This window comes from Periplaneta americana, chromosome 17, assembly GCF_040183065.1.
Source record: "Periplaneta americana isolate PAMFEO1 chromosome 17, P.americana_PAMFEO1_priV1, whole genome shotgun sequence".
Taxonomy (NCBI): domain Eukaryota; kingdom Metazoa; phylum Arthropoda; class Insecta; order Blattodea; family Blattidae; genus Periplaneta; species Periplaneta americana.
The window spans coordinates 61,443,387-61,462,933 of NC_091133.1; the positions used below are offsets into that span (position 1 = coordinate 61,443,387).

At 34.8% G+C, this 19,547-nt stretch overlaps 1 protein-coding gene across 1 annotated transcript in view; it reads right to left on the reverse strand.

Moving 5' to 3' along the window:
* Positions 1-15,677: 15,677 nt before the first annotated feature.
* LOC138693462 (probable cytochrome P450 301a1, mitochondrial) overlaps positions 15,678-19,547 on the reverse strand; it is a 51,257-nt gene continuing 47,387 nt past the window's right edge. The window contains exon 12 of the mRNA XM_069817444.1: positions 15,678-17,263. Coding sequence (XP_069673545.1) covers positions 17,150-17,263 — 114 coding nt within the window. The 3' untranslated portion in view covers positions 15,678-17,149. The remainder of the gene's footprint in view (positions 17,264-19,547) is intronic.

Below are 19,547 nucleotides of genomic sequence, written 5' to 3' on the forward strand. Positions count from 1 at the left end.
CAGCGATAGTCAAGAAGGTCACAATCTTTCCGCTCGTCTTCTCCTGAGTAACGGACAGTACTTCAAGTAAAATTTCCGTGTTTTCCCTAATCGTTTGTGGATTTTTTCCTAACATATTCGTGTCATCCGCATAGACATGAAGCTGATGTAACTCGTACAATTGTAATCCCTCCCTGTTATTCTGAACTTTCCTAATAGCATATTCTAGAGCGAAGTTAAAGTGCAAATGTGATAGTCCATCTCCTTGCTTAACCCGCAGTAAATTGGAAAAGCATCAGATAGAAACTGGCCTATGCGGACCCTGCTGTATATTTCACTGAGATACATTTTAATTAATCGAACTAATTTGTTCGGAATAGCAACTTTTATTATTATTATTGTTATTATTATTATTATTATTATTATCATTATTATTATTATTATTATTATTATTATTATTATTATTATTATTATTATTCCAGATTTCAGGAAACCTTTGCGAAAACTCTCGTACTCGGTGATCTATTGGTCACTAGACACACGGTAGAACAGTTTTGAATGATTTTTCAACGTGTATAGCGTCTATCAAACGAAAAAGTAAAGCCGTGGGTATTATACAGTAGTTTACTGCATGTAAACAATACCTTAGTGAAGTCAACGTATCATGTCCAAATACGAACTCACACATGCATACTCAGAATCGAGCCTGCCTATGTATTAGGGCATCAAATGCTCACTACGAATAGCAGCAATGGATGTTGTTCTGAATATTTCTTATTTGATCTCTTTCTCGATTGACATTCTCGAATGAGTGCTTTACAACCAGGAATTCTAGAGGTTTATGTACGAGAATGAATTAATGGACATACTTGTATTTTTTGGAGGGGGCTCTTAAGACCACAATTCTTCTAGATGGAGTTGTCGATAGGAAACCTATTACACAAACCTTTAATACACACTTTAACGAGGGTCAAAATAGCGAATATATTCCACTACCTGATATATACTGTATCTTCTTCATGCACGTATATTTCAAAACTAGAAGAAATAAGTACAATTCACACTAGAAGTCCTATAGTTCATCACTTTTAACCCCAATTAACATTAAAAGATTATCAAAACATTTATGACAGTGTTATAAAACTCTCGAGAAAGTCCCTGTTATTGTAGATTAAAGAACATAACGATAAGCAGGATAATGATAATGCGAATGGGAATGGCATCTACAGGATAATAAATCTTACTTCGTTCCACCACGTTTGACTGGAAAGATTTACTACTACGTTTCGCAACAAGCTGTTCCAAACCTTCACTACATTTGTCTGGGAAGATTTACTACTACTTCTTGCAACAAGTTGCTCCAAACCTTCACAACGTTCGACTGGGAAGATCTACTACTACGATTTGCAACAAGTTGTTCCAAACCTTCACTACGTTCGACTGGGAAAATTTACTACTACGTTTTGCAGCAAGTTGTTCCAAACCTTCACTACGTTCGACTGGGAAGATTTACTACTACGTTTAGCATCAAGATGTTCCAAACCTTCACTACGTTCGACTGGGAAGATTTACTACTACGTTTTGCAACAAGTTATTCCAAACCTTCACTACGTTCGACTGGGAAAATTTACTACTACGTTTTGCAGCAAGTTGTTCCAAACCTTCACTACGATCGACTGGGATCATTTACTACTACAGTAGGTTTTGCAGCAAGTTCCAAATCTTCACTACGTTCGACTGGAAAGATTTACTACTACGTTTTGCAACAAGTTGTTCCAAACCTTCACTACGTTCGACTGGGAAGATTTACTACTACGTTTTGCAACAAGTTGTTCCAAAGCTATTAGAAGACGTGCCACTTATAGTGCGTCATCAGATGTGAATGTAAGAGGACCTGCACAATTTACTCTTGCTGTGCGCGACTCTAAGCCTTGCATACCCCGGGCGTTGGATTGGAAGAATTGATCCGATTTTTGATCAAATGGCTGTTCTTATTTGAGAGCTTTTGCTTACTTCTTTTGTGGGCATATCAAAGGTCTCCTCTACGAGAAACTGGTGGAAGACCGAGAGTCACGTTTCTTGCAGCATCTCATGTGGTTCGGGAGACACCTGGGGTGTTTTGGACAGTACGCTAGAATTTCCTTCGACGATGCAATGCCTGCACTGAATATGTTGGTTGACAATTCCAGCAACGTTTACTGATATTCACTTTACTTTACTGATGTAACTTCAGGGTCGTAAGGAAAATGGAAGACGTCGGGGGAAGGTAGCTTTTGTTCATTCGAAGTTTAATGGGTGCTGGTTGTGTATTGTTTACTGCATTATAATAGGTTTTTTCGACGTAGCGTGACTATTTTCTGTTTAAAAAGGAAACCTTTCGTAAGGAGTTCAGTTGTGATTTAATGAAAGTACTGTGAAGGTATATTAAAATGCCGCCAATAAAATCTATAACTTTGCCTGTGCTTATAAAAGACTTCGGAGGTGACTGTTTTTTAGTAAAAGACGAAAATATTTTATGGGGCAAAGTATATAAGTTAGACATAGAAGTCAATAAGCGCCATATTTTACAAAATGATTATGACTTTAGAAGACACATCGAACATCTGAATTTGTATAGTGATTCGACTTCGGATCAGTTCACTTTTTATTGCTGATATGTGAGAATATTCCGTTCCATAAACTTGAGAATCCACATTTTAAGCACTTCATTGAAAACTATACGTCTATAAAATTGCCAACTCCAACAACCATGCGTACACAATACTTACTCTCGTGTTATGCAATAACTTTGAATTCTATACGATCAGCTGTTTGTAACAAAAAAAAAAGTTAAAATAAAAAAGATTGTTCTTGAAAAAATTCTGCATATTTAAAACTCTGTGAAGTGCAATATGAACTAAACAGTAAACAGGTACAAGATAATACACATTCTAATAAATAAAAAGTATTTCAAATTCGCACCAATAACATATTGTGATGTCGAAAGAACATATCGTTGTTTGAGTGACAATCAAAACAGATTTATATTTCAGAATTTACGAATGTACAGTTTCCCTGGAAAAGGATGAGACGATTGAATATTCCTAAGTCTCAGATGTAAGACACTGCGCATGATCGGAGACCAGAGCACCGATACACAAGATAACGAATATTGAGTTACTTAAATTCAGGCTATTTGGTTTGTTACTAGCATCGTTCCGAAATTCAAATAAAAACTGCAAAAAATTTGATAATATTACGTAAATAAAAGATAAATATATACATAAACCGTGTAGTTAAATCGACAATGGACCTTCATGACTAGATCGACACTCCGCACAGAAAAGAAGGAAAGCTTTCATGTCGTTTCCAAAGCTCAGACGGTAAGACTTCTGCGTGTTGTGTAGAAGAGTGCGAGTTCGATTCTTAGTCTACACAACAATTTTTTTTGGTATAAATAACGTTGAAATAGCTAAGTCACGTTGAAATATAGTTTACAAAGTCCTGAGATTAAGTGTTAATGATCGCAAACAATACAAAATTACAAGTTATAATATTATAAACGTTAATCTAATGAATGCATTTATACACACACATATATACAATGTAAATGCATATATATTAAAAACTAACAATTAAAATGAAATTAAAAAAAATATATAATAATAGACAAACTTTTACGAAGGTTTAGAGTCCTTAGGCTATGTCATTTGTTGAGTAATTATTACAATAATTTATTAATAGCTTTCCCATATGTGTAAGAAATGCACTCGCACAAAACAATTTTTATTAAAAGTATGGCTTTGGATTATTTCATTCTCACCCCTGCAGTTAATTTTAACTATTTTATCTACGTGTTTGCATTCAATTTTATTCATGTTATGATAGAATGTATAAGCACTGTTGCAGTTATTGGCTAATTACATATATTAATAATAATTATTAAATACATCTGTTAAGTAACCAATTGCAGTATCTTTTGCAAAATCTTGGATGTTTAAGTTGTCAATAATATTTCTGTACTATATACTATAATACGTTAAAAGAATTTGCAATAGATTTGGGATCTCTACTTTATAATCATTGGTTTTAATGAAAAAATATTTTCTTTCTTAGGATATCTACAAGTTTAAATTTAATAATATTACGAATAGGTTTAATTGCATTATCTGAATTTTGTACTTTTCTACTCAAATATATTCTATTTCCCTCTTTCATAATTTTTGATAAATTACACTGTACTTCTTGCAGTATTTAAGAACATGAAGATCATTACATTGCAACTCATTACATATAGATTCTTCTTTTTAATACATGAGATTTTGAAGTCCCTGCGTTATCTACATGTTTTAACTTTTGAATTTTTTCACAACATTGAGTGGAGAACATCCACTGAAGTGATTATGAAATTAAGTGAAAAATTCAATATATTTACTCTTAATATCAGTAGTACCAGTATCATATATGTTTTTCCAAGATTCATTTTGTAGACATATATGTAAATAATCACTAGATACAGCAATTACGATCCTTTCTTAGTTTTTAAATTAATATTTTGAAATTGTTCAGTGACATTGGAAACACATAGGATTTGTTTATCATCGTCAGACAAGCCATTGATTATAGGTTCTGTCGAATAGGAATTCAGCCTAATTCTGTGTACAAAACGTTTATCAATGGCTGTGTTACTTCAGCTTGTATGCTATGGGAAAATGACCCTACGAATAAGGTTTCCAGTTTCAAGGAGTGAATTTAATTTACTTTTACGGAAAAGTTCCGAGAGATAATCTATGTTTATGTCACTACAGATCACAAATTCCATATGAGATTTCTAAAGTCTTTTATTTACAAATTCAATGTTGGCTATAAATATTAATAAATAATGTAAGAAATATGAATGATTGTAGTTATAAGTCTGATTTACATTATAAAAAGCAAGAAGTTACATTCCTCGGCAAGATTCGAACTTTCGATGTTTGGTTTTGTCGTCCAACGCACAACCACGGACCTATTCAATGCTTATGTTAATAACATACAATTTAGCTGTAGCAATGTGGTGTCATAACTTGGGGTTTGTTTATTTAATGTAATTAGATTTAATTTGATTAGTTTCGCAACAATTGGACTTCCTGTTATATCCTGTTATTTAGATATTTAATTTAGGGTTGATTTATTAACTCTTACTATGCAAGATGCCTCTAATTTCAATAATCCTATATCATGTTAAATAGTCATTGTCTACACTAAAGTATTATCGTCATCTCTCATTTCTCATCGTAATGGCGAACCGACGTGACATGTGACAGCGAGTTATAGCTCTAGTTGAGGCTGGATATGGGGCTAAATCTGCTGGCCGTTTGGTCGGTGTTCCTGGAAGTACAGCCGCGAGGTGGGTTCATCGTTACCAAAATTTTGGGGAGGTCGAAAATCGCCCTATTCCTGGGCGTCCGCGGATTTCCTCATTGGAAGAGGATGCTCTTTTATTCGAGACAGTTCGACAGGACCCCTTTCTGGCTGCTAACGAAATAAGAGCAGCATCTAACTTTCCCGGCTCTTCACAGACTGTGATCAGCAGGTAGAAGAACCGCGGTATTAGGAGCTGGAGGGATGCGCAAATGGAAATATTGGGGGAAGCACAAGCTGTCGACCGTCTTGCCTTCGCTACCAATCGAGTGGATTTCGATTGGAGAAATGTAATTTTCTCCGACGAAACAACCATCTCGAGTGATTACGAAGGTCCTGTCCGTGTCTATCGTGTGGACGGTCTCCGACGTGATCAGCGCTATGTGCACCGACGTGAAAGATCGGGGCGCTTTAGCATATCGTGTTGGGGGTGGATGTCTTACGATGGACCTGGCGTTATAGAACGCATCGATGACCGGTTTAATGCGGAAACTTACGAGCACATTCTGGAAAATATATTCCTTCCCTCCGCCCGAGAACGTTTTCCCGAAGGAACATTGCTGTTCCAGCAGGATAACCATCCCGTGCACTATGCTGCAAGCATTCAAAGATGGTTTCAAAGGAGATCCGAGATCGAAATCATTAATTGGCCTCCGAAGTCACCTGATTTGAATGTCATCGAAAATTTATGGGCGGAATTGAAAAAGAGAAGGATAGCCACCTATGCCCACCGACGCCCTCGAAATCGAGACGAATTGTGGGATCAAGTTGTTGACACCTGGGAAGATCTCGCCGGGGATCAGAACTTATTCCACAATCTCGTGACATCCATGCCGGATCGACTTAGAGCTGTAATAGAAGCTGATGGCATGTGGACAAGATTTTAAGTTAACAGGTCTCTTTTTGTTTCTTATGATTTTTGTTTGAGGAAGAATACTTTTAACTTCCAAGTAAGATTTATTTTTTTTGACGAGGTTCAGCCCACTTGTAAGACCCAGAAATTGGGCATAAATTATTCCATATTTTTCGACAAATTAGACAGTCGAGGAACTCTGAACAAATTAATTACACCTCAATAAAAACAAGTTTTACCTGGGATCGAACACGAGATGTTTCGGTTATACAATGGAACCGGCACGCTACTATATGAGCTACCGAGACAAGACAGTGATAGCAGCAGTCCAGAATGTAGATCCCTTAGCAGGCATTTGCCATTCGGTACAGTGAAGCAATGATATTTTGGGACTCGAGCTATGTTGTGAAATCCTGGCCTTAAATGGCAGTCTTCTTCGTGATCCTTATTCTGGTCCTTGTCCTTGTTGTGGTCCTTGTAACAATTCTTGTACTATCTGTCATGTTATGTATCCCTACGTCGATATCGAGTGAACCGCGCTGTAGAACTTTAATTTCCGACGACCAAGAATCGTCTCATTCTTTTTCAGGGTAACTGTACATAATATTAGCAACAATAAATAATAATATACTTATTTTTAATTGTATTCACATCGATATTTAATTCTTGATTTCAAGTGCTAATTCTTGATTTCACCTTGGAAACCAACACCCGCAGCAAGAATTTGCGGTATTCATTTTATTGGGAACGAGATCAGAACACCCCCAAAACTAGCATACCGTTCCCAGTATTTTTATAAAAGATTACAAGAAAAAGACTGCCTCATCTCAACTAGCTCCGGAAAGGTACGAAAGAGACGCATAAAAAGAAGAAAAGATGAAAATTTAAGTTTTATGGAAGGCGAATGCTCAACAAGTGTTATTTCGAAAAATGAAGTAGCCATACAGGCAGAAGTAAATGAAACAATTCTTAGTGATTTTGTTTTTTCTTTCACAATTGAATTGTGTGAATTGTCTACTCAAGTGTCTATTCCATTACATGCCGAACTGAAGTCACATAAGAAATGTTATGACAAGCGTTCAGAAACAGATATGTTTAATGAAATGCAAGGTTTCCGAAATTATTCTACAATAAAATATGAGACAGAACTACCAGACTTAATGGGAGTGACATTTGTGGTTTCGAATATATTGTTAAAATTGCAGCCCATTGAAACACAATCATACCCGTAGAATCATTAATAAGAAATATTTTCATTTCTATCATTTAACCTAAAAATAGCTACCATAGATAGTCGAAACGCCCCAAGATGTAGACCATACATATTATTTTTGCCATTTTTATTAGTCAATTTCACTTCGAAAGCTTTCGAAAAATTCTGTCCAAGAGTAAGATTAGTAAAGAAAATAGTCTATTCATATTTTCCAATTAAAATGAAAAGTGGATTGTTGTATTCTGCTATGAGGGTGATGTTCGGAGTTAATCGTACAATTATAATTATGATGTATTATTACCGACACTTTAATATATATATATATATATTATTTTATATATTATTATTATTATATATATTCTCCGTTCCATTACTCTTACGTCGACACTTTAATGTCGTTGGCATCCACAATGGTTACTGTAATTTTGGGTTTTGGCCTAGCAGAGAAAGTATTCAGGAAACAATGCCTGCAATATTGAAAAATGTAGAGTGACAATTAATTGTTCAGAAGTGGAACAGCCACCCAATGTGGATCACATGGTGGCCTTCAAATCTAAATGCTACCGAGGCAGATCGAGTGACACATTCATAACAACTGATTGCGGATTACTGACTTTATAAGAAGGTGGTGATGAAGTCAGGTTTTCCCGGAATAATAACAAACCTCTCCGATAAAGGGATCATTGTTGTTACTCCACCGTATCTGCATGATGGTAAATTGAAAGCTGAAGAATTCGAAACTACTTGCAGTGTTGCCAGTGTTCGAATTCATGTTGAAAGGTGCGTTCAGCGAATTAAAATATACAGTATAACATTTTACACAAACCATCATTTGAGCTGCTTCCGCATGTTGGTCTTGTTGTTTATTCAACTGTCCAAAGAGAAGTCTGAACCTCATAAGTGATACCAACAAGGCACAACTTATGAGGCAACTAGGCCAGAATATCATGGGGTAGAGTGGTCAGTTCCTTTTCCCTTCCATTGCATATATCGCCGACTAGCTACAAATTAAACTAGTCAGACTTCATATGCATACAAACAATATTGTTCTTCCTCTGACACATATCGTCAAGTGGGATGTACAGCCTGATAACAGATGTACAGTACGTATCAGCCAGAACCTCAATCAGAGGTAGTATGTTGATGATATTGTTCATTATGTGTTGTGTTTTAGAGAATTTGCAGTCGCCCATTATTCAGAAATTGTAATTAAGACTACTTTTAGAATTAAATCACATTAAAATACGTAATTAATAGAGACATTATACACACAAATATTACGCACGTCATGACATCAAATATAAGTATATCAATGTTTTCGTAATATGACTGTTCACCCTCATTCAATGATCTGAAAACTGATTTAAATGCCAAACAACTTCACTGATATTTCAGGAACTTAGTAGTTACATGTTTACACTCCTCTAGCAGTACTGAACTTTCCACTGAGTCTATAAAATAATTAAAGACTGGAGATTGCTGGGTTTGCAGTGAAAGACCTGCCCTTGGCAGAACACTATGAATCAATGAACCCATTCTTACTAATATTACAACTTTTTATCGGCAGAAAGCCGCATGTAATTTCTATATCGCACATGACTAGTGAATGACTGCGAGCCTGTAGTTAATTAGGAATTGAGACACTGCGCGGCGCCACCAGTACGATTTTGAGACCCATGCACGGTGCCTATACCAGCAAACAGTCGCGTGCTGTCGAAGGACTGCTCGTATCAACTAGTAAACACAGGTACTCTATACACCAGTACCAGCGAACTGGGACAAAGTGTCGTCCCTAGTGATGATAAACTTATCTGTATGTCTATGCTGTGTATTGTTAGTATTTCCTTTCTAATGACTCGTCTGAGTGATACAATCTGTTCGCCAATTCTATCACTCTTCCTCTACTTTGTCCTACAGTAATGGAACTTAATAATCTTCAAGTAGGTGTTTATTTACCTTGTGCGATATAACGTTGCTTCACTTGGCCGAAACATCTCTCTATAATCGCACGTTCTTTCGTTACCGGTATACATTTATTTTAGGCTCTTTGTTGTGGAGTGCTGGTAAAGTAATAAGCCAAGGAGCAATTCTGTGACTCCAAGACAAAAGGTCAATCTCAAAAGGTCGAGGTCAATCTCAAAGGACGACTGCAATTGCCCATTAGCATGTGTTATGACATTACTTGTTGATTCTAATAATTTGTGTGAAAAAAGAGAGAGACAGACTGACAGACAGACAGTGATAGTAGTGGATCCGCATCCCAACGCAAATATAAATAACACTTATCAACACTGCGTAATGTAATATTAATATAATAAGAGCTTGCAACTGCAAGAGCCAAGTCTAATCGTAATAAAGGGGACAAAGGAAATTCATGCCTCCTCAGAGAAATTGTTTTATACCTAAACTCGCATGAGAGGAACAACAATAAGAATGGTAAGGAAAGGAAGGACGGAAAGATAGAAAAGCACTTGCGTAGTTACGGTTGCGAGCGAAACTGTAGCCATGTTTAGTCGTGGATTCGAATCCTGTTGGGCTCAAAAGCTGCTTGAATATCTTCAGAGGATTTTTCCAACTGTATGGCGAATGTTAGTTAATATAATGCCGAAATCCCCGACTTGTTTCGTAAAAATAGCATCCAGTTATCACCAATTACCGAAAGTAATACAATTTCGTAGTGTATGTAGAATTAACATAAAGAAGATGCGTTAATAAGAGAAGGAAGGAATGGAAAAGACGTGATAGGGTATTCATAGAGTTCTTGTAACTGCGTGAAACGCTTATAGGCTACTATCGGTTGGCTGTTGTTAAAGGCAATATTAGCTGGTCTTGTCGATTTTTTAAGTTTGGTGATTTTACTCCTTTCCCCTCGAATCAGTCCATTTGGAATCACTAACATTTCTGTAATATCTGACTCATATGATTTGTCTGATGATTCCACTTGGTATGCTCTGAAGTAATTTCGTTCTTTACCGATAGAGTGCAGCACCCGCCAGTTTCTTGGCCAGCTGTTATTAGGAACAGGATCACTTTGTTTTTTGTTTCTCCGTGGTGTGTCTATGGAAAAAATTGAAGTCAGAAAGGGTTAAGATATTAATTATTTTCTTTAGTTGGGAAATAAAGTTACTGGACGCTATGGGTATTATTGCTTATTGTGTGCATGTAACAGTCATCGATTTTTAATACAAAGATTATAACAAGGAGGTGATAAAGTTTGACTTTATAATCCTAAACCACTACTGGGAACAAGATCGTAAAGATGCTGCCGCGACTGGAAAACAATGTGAAGTCGAGGTTGAAGGTGTCATTAGTGATCCTTTAGCACATCGATGAGTCCAGCGTTTTAATAGTGGAGAAGGGAACAAAATCCACAAAAGAAATACTCGTAGGTTACTAGAAGAACTTGGTGCTTTAAAAGACAAAATACATCACCGCATTAAGACGCTTAGAAAATCATACAGAAGCTGCAGATCTCCATTTCATGAATTGATACCTGACCACGCTGAAAACATAGTGAATATCTGTCGTAAACTAGTCGTTGATTCATGGATAATAGATTTATTAGGAGAGTTGAGACGTTTGATGAAAAATGGGTATATTACCACAACCTTGACACCTCAAAATAATGGCTCGATCTTCGTCAGCCTGTCAAAGTCGTCGTTAAAATCGTTTCGGTAGCAAGGTAATTTTGTGTGTTTGTGAAATTTGGGAAGTTTAATTCACAGGGACTTTGTAGTCGATACGGATCTTTATTTTCAAGAACTAAAGCGAGTTCATGAAATTTTGAGAGATGATATCCGGCATTAGTTAATCGAAACGATTATCTTGCAACCATTAAAATATCCAGGAATTGGGAGAAATCCAACTGCTCTTACTACCAGCATATAGCTCTGGTCTTAGTATTTATTTCGATCCGTGACTCACTTCAAACGTGGAAAAAATTTACATAACTCAGAAACTTTTGAAATTGGTGTGTTCGAATTCTTCGCATCAAAAACCAGAAATTGCGGGATAACAAACATCGATGAAAGATGACTCAGTATCATAGACTCTAACGGTCTTTACTCTGAATATTAGATTAATTTCTTCTCACAACACACACCAACTAAAATTTTTCTCCTAAACTGACATTTTGTGCGGTTCTGTGAAAGGAGCCTGTAACCCTCAAAAAGTTAGATAATGTTAGGTCTATTAATAGATATCCTTTAATTGAAGGGTTCAAAACCATAGAGAGCCAAGCGCCATTAAAAAAACCGTAGACAACAAGAGTTAAAATGAAGTTATTAGCATAATTTAATGGAAACATTTGGCAAGTAAAATAAAGTACACATTAAAACTAAATGATGTGTCAATCTGCATTAAACTATGGTATTCACTTAACTTTAACCCTTGCCTTCTCCTTTTTTTAATAAATGGCGCTTGGCCCACTATGGCTCTGAACCCTTCAATTATCATACATTGTATTGCGACTGTTGTGAAAATCTATGTATCCACATTAGAGACACAAGAGTGATGACAACATACTGTATTACCATTATGTACAATGCTTACAATGTTTTTTCTTCTGATTTTTCAGAATAAGCTATGTGAGGGTTATAGGGTTCTTGCACTGGACCTCAGGCTTATTAGACTGTACCTGCATTTGAGGAGCGTTTTTGAAAAACTTGCTAACTGAAAAAATTAAATTTTACAGGAGAGACAAAACACTATAGGCTAGTAAGCAAGTTTTGCTTTATGTCTCACTTATAGCAGAAAGCAAGTTTTGAAAAAACGATCACACTTTGACACACTATAATGAAGCGAAATAACCCGATTTTACTAAGACGCTTTGAACAACACGTAGAGGCCTGTCTTATGTTAACGAATCCATCAAAATCTCAATTTTGCAAATTTTGCAGTTATCAAGTTTTGCAAAAACGGTCCTCATTTATATTTGTACCGCAAGATAATGGTTTTCATTTGTAATGATTGTCAATGAGATTGATAGTGAATTTATGTTATTACTTCTTTAATGAATATGCGAGTATGCGGTACCATAATATATCTGTACCTATATTTACAATAGAATTATTATGTTTAGCCTCCATATTGCAACGTGACAATCATGATTGTTATATTTTCATACGTGAATGATTTTTTTTTTATTTTAGAGCTTACTTCGCTTTATTAATACATGTATAACAAATTCTTTAAAAGATGAGCATTTCAATCTTGGTGCTCTTTAAATCAGAAAGGGAAAGGCGTCATCCTCTATAAGGAGTTCACTCCCGCCAATAAATGGATCCGACAACCTGATCACCTCACTAGCAGTGAATGGAGACAAGCTCTTAAAATGACAGCTAATGTTTGTCCGCTGCGTGCTATACCAGGAAGGTCCCGAGACGGAAACCACTGTCGTCGTTGCGTCAGTGAGACTGAAACTCTTGGCCATGTTTTGAGTGCCTGTCCTTTCAGTGAGACACTGCGGAACTCTAGACATCACAGAATCAGGTCCATGATTGCCGAAGCCTTGAGGAAGAAAGGTCTCACTGTGCACGAAGAAGTCCATGGCATATCTCAAGAGGGATCCTGTCGGCGAATTGGCATGCTTGCCATTCCACCAGGCTCTACATCCGCCTACATTATCGACCCGACAGTCAGGTTCGAGGCACAGGAACAACAGCCCGCTGAAGTCCACTCAGAAAAATACAGAATGTATGAACCCACAGTTCCATTCTATTTGGAAAAATATCACTCACCTCCATTGAAGTAGTTGGGCTAATGATTGGCGCTAGGGGCACAATACCTCGCCTCTTTGTCAGTTTCTGCAAGAAGTTCCAGCTGAACAACGACTTCATTCGTGATGTTTCCCTTGCTGCTATCAGAGGATCACTTGCCGTTTTAAAATACCATCAGTACTTTGTTTCCTAAAAAGGGAGAATTTTGCTCGAATATCTAATCTGTTTGTTGACTATGTTTTAGGCCTGTTATATGCATGCTATTATCTTTCCTGTACTTAATTTACACTTTTGTTCGTTCCCCTCCTTTCTCTTTTGTGGTCTGTTTTTGTTTTCACTCAATATGTTTATTATGCTTTGTCCAATGAGGCAGTCCCTTCATTGGGAACGCTGAAGGAGTGTCTTTCAATATTTACTCCAATAAAACATTGTTATTACTTACCATTGAGTTTAGTTTGAGGTTTCATGTATGGCCAATAGAGTTGAACAACGATCGAGAAAGCAAGAGTAACAGCGCCCCCAAAGCCGAAAACCCGCACGACAGTATTGCCTACGTCGCGACTGGCTGCTAAAGTAAACTTTCAAGACATCGGGAGTGGTCAACACTCGAACGTCAAGCGGCTTTGAATCGCCACAGTCGTTTATACCAGACTGAACTTTTGTCTATTTTGGCAATCAATATAATTAAGTTACCTATTTGAAACATAATCTTTACTTTCAGTGTATAATAATCCGTTCGCCAATCTTTATTTAATCACTAAGCCTTATTAAAAGGATAGGATTTTTTTTCGTATGTTTTAGGTCAAGTGTACAATCTCAAGTAAAAAACAAATATATTAACGCTTTATTTCACATTACTTTTTATTCTTCTTAGAAATGTATGTTTATTTAAGAATTTTTCTATTTATATAACCATAGGTAGTATCTGATAATAAAACGAGAACATTTTGAAGAACACTGTAGCTTCAAAGAGACGGGCATGCGCACTGTTTTGTTTCTGGAACTTGACATTTGACACAGGCCCATTTTTTAACCTTATTTTACATAATAGTTATAAAAAATTGTTACTTGTTAAAACATATTGATATGATATATGATATGATATGATATTATATGATATGATATGATATGATATGATATGATATGATATGATATGATATGATATGATATGATATGATGTGATATATGATATGATATGATATGATATGATATGATATGATATGATATATGATATATGATATATGATATATGATATATGATATATGATATGATATGATATGATATGATATGTAATGATATGATATGATATGATATGATATGATATGATATGATATGATATGATATGATATGATATGATATGATATATATTTCTCAAAATCTTCGGTCCTGCTGGCCCTTCACATTTCTGTATTCGGGCCAGCATTCCCTTACTTGCACTATTTACAACTTTAAACAAGACGTATTTTGACACTTGAAGCCTGTTCTTGCTATGTCTTTCATGTCCCTTCACTTTCACTTGACCATCCTTTTACTTTATCCACTACTATTCTACTTCCCTTCTCTTATTCTCAGTTCCCTTAAAAATCATTCCTACCTTAATAACTAACTAAATACTTTAAATAACAATACATATAACTTATTTAATATATAAGACCTAACCCTTGTTGACTATTTCACTAAAAACTTGAACTATTATTATATTCACTGTCTAAACTCTTCTCACACAACACATTAGCGCTCGTATCCTAGCAACATTGCTTTCACTTTATTTATAACACTATTTAACACTGAAAAACGTACAACAGTTCACTTCTATTTATCCATTACCTAGCCGAATCTATTATTATTTCAACCCACTGATGCACACCTCTTTCACTTGACCATTCCCAATGTCAATGCCTAACCATTCCCAGCACACATTTACTATCTCTTCATATGTGTCCATAGACTGTTCTTTCACCTGTTCTTCAAAACCAAAGAAAATGAAGTTGTTCCTCCTTTTCTCTTCTTCTAAGTATTTCACCTTCTTTTTTAATATATTGTTTTTCTTTTGTAGATCTTCCAATTTTTTGTTAATACTATCGATGGTCGCCTTTAGACTCGTGGTATCCATTCTCCACAGATCTTTCACCTCGCTTATTAATCACTACGAAACGGCTTCCGTATACTACTGCACTTTGCTAAGTTAGCAGGCTCGCGGTCAATCACGTCTTACTTGGTTGCTTGCTCATTGAGAACTGCGGTTAAAACATATTGTTAAAATGCACCACAAATTGAAAATGTTCTACATTTAACTTACTGTTAGTAAGGGGATAAAAAATAAAAATAAAACGATATTTTGCCAGTGCACTGAATAGACTTATATGACAATCACACTACAGCACACCTCAAGGAGGAGTAAAGAAAACATGGCTCAAATGATAAGACATAATATTGAGCAGTGTTGCAAATATTCAAGAAACAAAATACCATACCGGCCTGGCAAACCAATATTTCGGATTAAGGGTAAATAATGTTTATTATGATCTGATCATGATGTATAAAAATTATAGAAAGTGATTTATTAAAATATTCAGTATCGATTACAATTTAATTTATTTTTCATTTTAAAGTGTTTTGTACATAATATTTTTTCGACATCTGAATGTTGCTCACACACATATATACACACGTACCGCTCCTACACACACATACACTTATACACACATGGCATGCGATAACTAAACAATTCTGAGCGATGGAAAAATTTGGTAAACAGATTCGAAAACAGCGGGGAAAAAATCCATAACAACCATTCCTTCTTGCTTAAGAGACAAAACTTTTTATCAGCATAGATTTTATGTAGGGCCTACATAATAGAAATATTTTAATTAAATTTTTGAAGCTCACAGCTACTTAAAAACCGTGGCCGAAAGAAACAAATAATTGTGGTACGTAGATCCGAAATCAGCATGGAAGGTTAAAATTTAACTTAAGCCTATTTGTTAACAGACAAGAATTTTATTCAGCATAAGTATTTTAAAGTGCCGTAATATAAATACTCCAATATTCTTAATTTAAAAGCCATGATCACTCAGTAGCCTAGGGTGATGGAAAAAATTTGTATACAGATTTGAAATTAGCGCGAAAGAATCTATGTGAATGAAATATTCTATCTCTTATAACAGCCAAAAGTTTGAAGTTTGCTGAACAGTGTAATTTATAGATTGTGAAAGTATACTGAATTGTGTTGGACTTATTTCTTCTTTTTTTTTTTTTTTTTCGGAACTCTAAGTTTTCAAATTAAGAAAAGTATTGATTAATATTTACAAATTTTAATGCTGAAGGCATTTAAGTGCTTAAAGCCAGTTACATTATTTTTACTATAATTTCGAAATGTTTAAACGTGATCTTTCATTACAGTTCTGTGATGTGTTATATTTATTTTCAAAATATTATTTCCTTTGTACTCCGTTGTTAGGACATGCATTCCACATATGAGACAGGTGTAATTACTGAAAACATTGTAGATATGAACGCACTTATCTATCCCTAATATATCTTCAGACTGAGAGATACAGTCATTTGTGATATCATTGCTCATTGTTAATAATTAATTGAGTTTGAATAATATCCTATGTGTAATAATACATTGTATTGGATTAAAAGAAGATTATTGAAAGCTATGGAATGGTACAGTTATTATTTGAAAACATGCTTTGTCAGTTAGTCTCTTTCAGATAACAACAATATTATCTTTTTACGAAAATGGAAACCTTGGAATATGTACAATGGATAATACATATCGTCCCATAAGTCAACAAGGAAAATGTTCACAACATTCACGAAATGATCAAAGAATTGATGATAACGCTTTCCTTGTTCGTCCAGGTGCAGGTGAGTTGATACTGTAATGTTTGTATTCTTCTTCTCCATAGTGGCCTCTTTTTTGTTACAGTATAGTTCATTGTTGACAGCTCACTTGTTAACTTTTGGAATTTTTTCCTCTCAACACACTCCCAAAAATTATTCAGCCCTATCCACGAATTTGAATTTGAGTGGTGATATTGGCGTATACAGTAGTTTACTCTGAAACTTCATATCGCCGTAGTTATATTCAACATGGAAATTACGGATGGCCTGAAAAAAGAAATTAACTATAAAATTGTTTTCTATAAGAACGAAGAATTATATAGCTTTAAACAGTGAAAATGATGATTATGATGATGACAAATTTACCTTAGATCACACACAATCTTTTGGGCATCCTTCACTCCGTGTTCTGGAAATTAACATTTCCAATGTTTCGAAACCATATATAGATTTCATCACCAGAGCAACTATGTGTGACCAAAGAGGTAATTTAACTGTAATTAAGCTCATTACGTCATTACTACAAATAACTGCGCAGCAATATTTCGCTATAGCTTATGCAAGACAACTAATTGGTGGTGCCAAATAAGGAACCCGAATAACATGAATATACAGTATGTATGTATGTATGTATGTATGTATGTATGTATGTATGTATGTATGTATGTATATTAGTGCTGTTGATCGATCAAAATATTTAATCGATTAACGATTTGAATTTAATCGATAGATTAATCGATTTAGATCGATTTTAAAAAAAGATTTACTATACTATAATATACACAATTATTGTTAAATTTAATTTGTTTTCGGTGATAAACATAAGTATTAAATAGTGTATATGTGTATCATTATATTACAAAACAATTATTATAGTTATTTATTAACACATTTATTATGTAGGGTTATAATTTATTGTGTCAATTTCTATGAGAATATTTGAGGAAACACAAATAAAAAACGTATGAAGACTCACCTAGTTAAAACTGCTCCATCTATGATTTTAAATATGTGAGTGCATTCACATGCTTCGAATTAAGTTTAGTAACAATGTTTCCTAACTTTTTTTCTGTCAAGCACTTCTCTTCGATCGTCCAATTTAAATCCAAACGTTTCACCGATTTTATCTTTCAAATTCTCATATGACATAATGGAGTTTTCACTTTTCACAGACCACAGAAATCTGATTTTTTTTTTCTTTAGCAAGCTAAACACACTAGGTTCATCTACAAACTCAGTAAAGAAACTGCAACAAAACAGGTATATCCCAGAAAAGTATGTAGTTCATATGTTGTAGGAAGACGATCGGACAACAAGGTTAATTTTTCTTGAAAAACCATAAAACTTAATTAGGGTTTCGCATTGTGTTTCAACTTTCAATAAGAATAGACACAGGTCACTGTCCTCAAATCTCCATCTCTTTCTGAAGTGTTTGTGCAAAGATTTGCCCTTTGCTACCTGCTACTCAGTTACAAAATAACGGTAGGCCTGATATTGTGCTTTGAAGTACCGTAAGCAATTAATGAGACGAATATTGTCGAGTTTTTAGTCTGAGTTTTCATTAACAAAATAATACTTAATGTCAAGTACGACCGATTAATATTAATCGACTTGATTATTCAATTAAATATTTTTGATAGATTAATCTTACAACAGAAATTGATCGATTAATCGGTCAGATTAATCGATCAAATCCCACAACACTAATATATATATATATATATATATATATATATAATTTAATCTCGATTAATAAAAACTGTAATTAATATTATCATTATTATTATTATTATTATTAATACATAGAAGAAAAGTCCTATCATTAAGCTAAAAAAATACTCATGCTATTGTGTAGTGTTACCTATGATGCAATCAGTAATCTCAGTTACCGTGCGAACTAATATAGCGAATAATACCAGAATTTATAGTAACGGTGGTGAATTTTTTTTTAATTGATTACTTTATGAAGCTTCATCAACTGCTATGTTATCTAGCGTCTAACGGTGGTGAAAAGAAACTGATATGAAACAAGTTTCGATTTAGCTAATCGCGTATGAAATGGTAATATAAATATAATTGTATTATTATTAACGATAGGATACATGTCACATTTTATTCTATGTTTTAAGAATCTGTGAAATCGGCTTCCATGTCTTCATGAGTATGAAACTACTGTCCCGGTTTAATGTTTAAGGTAGAAAACTCGGTAATTCGATAAAAACGTTGGTCAATATGATGGACATCAATGACATCAACGAGGATCAGTGACAGGTTAGGTTTGTGTAGAGATTAATTTTTTGTCCTACTGAATTATCTTTGTTGGTTACCAATTCTTATTAACTGGAGAAAAATTCAGGCGACTAAGGGAAAAGAACCAAAGAAGAGATTCGTTTCTATGCGGTGTGTTGAACTTCGGCATGGCTCAGTGGTTAGAGCGTCCAGTGCTTAGAAAACTAGAGATTTAAGCTCTTCCTGCCTATTTGAAGGATAATGCCAATTCTTGACTCTTTTGCCTCATAAATATAAATTTAAAAAATGTTATTTGCTATTT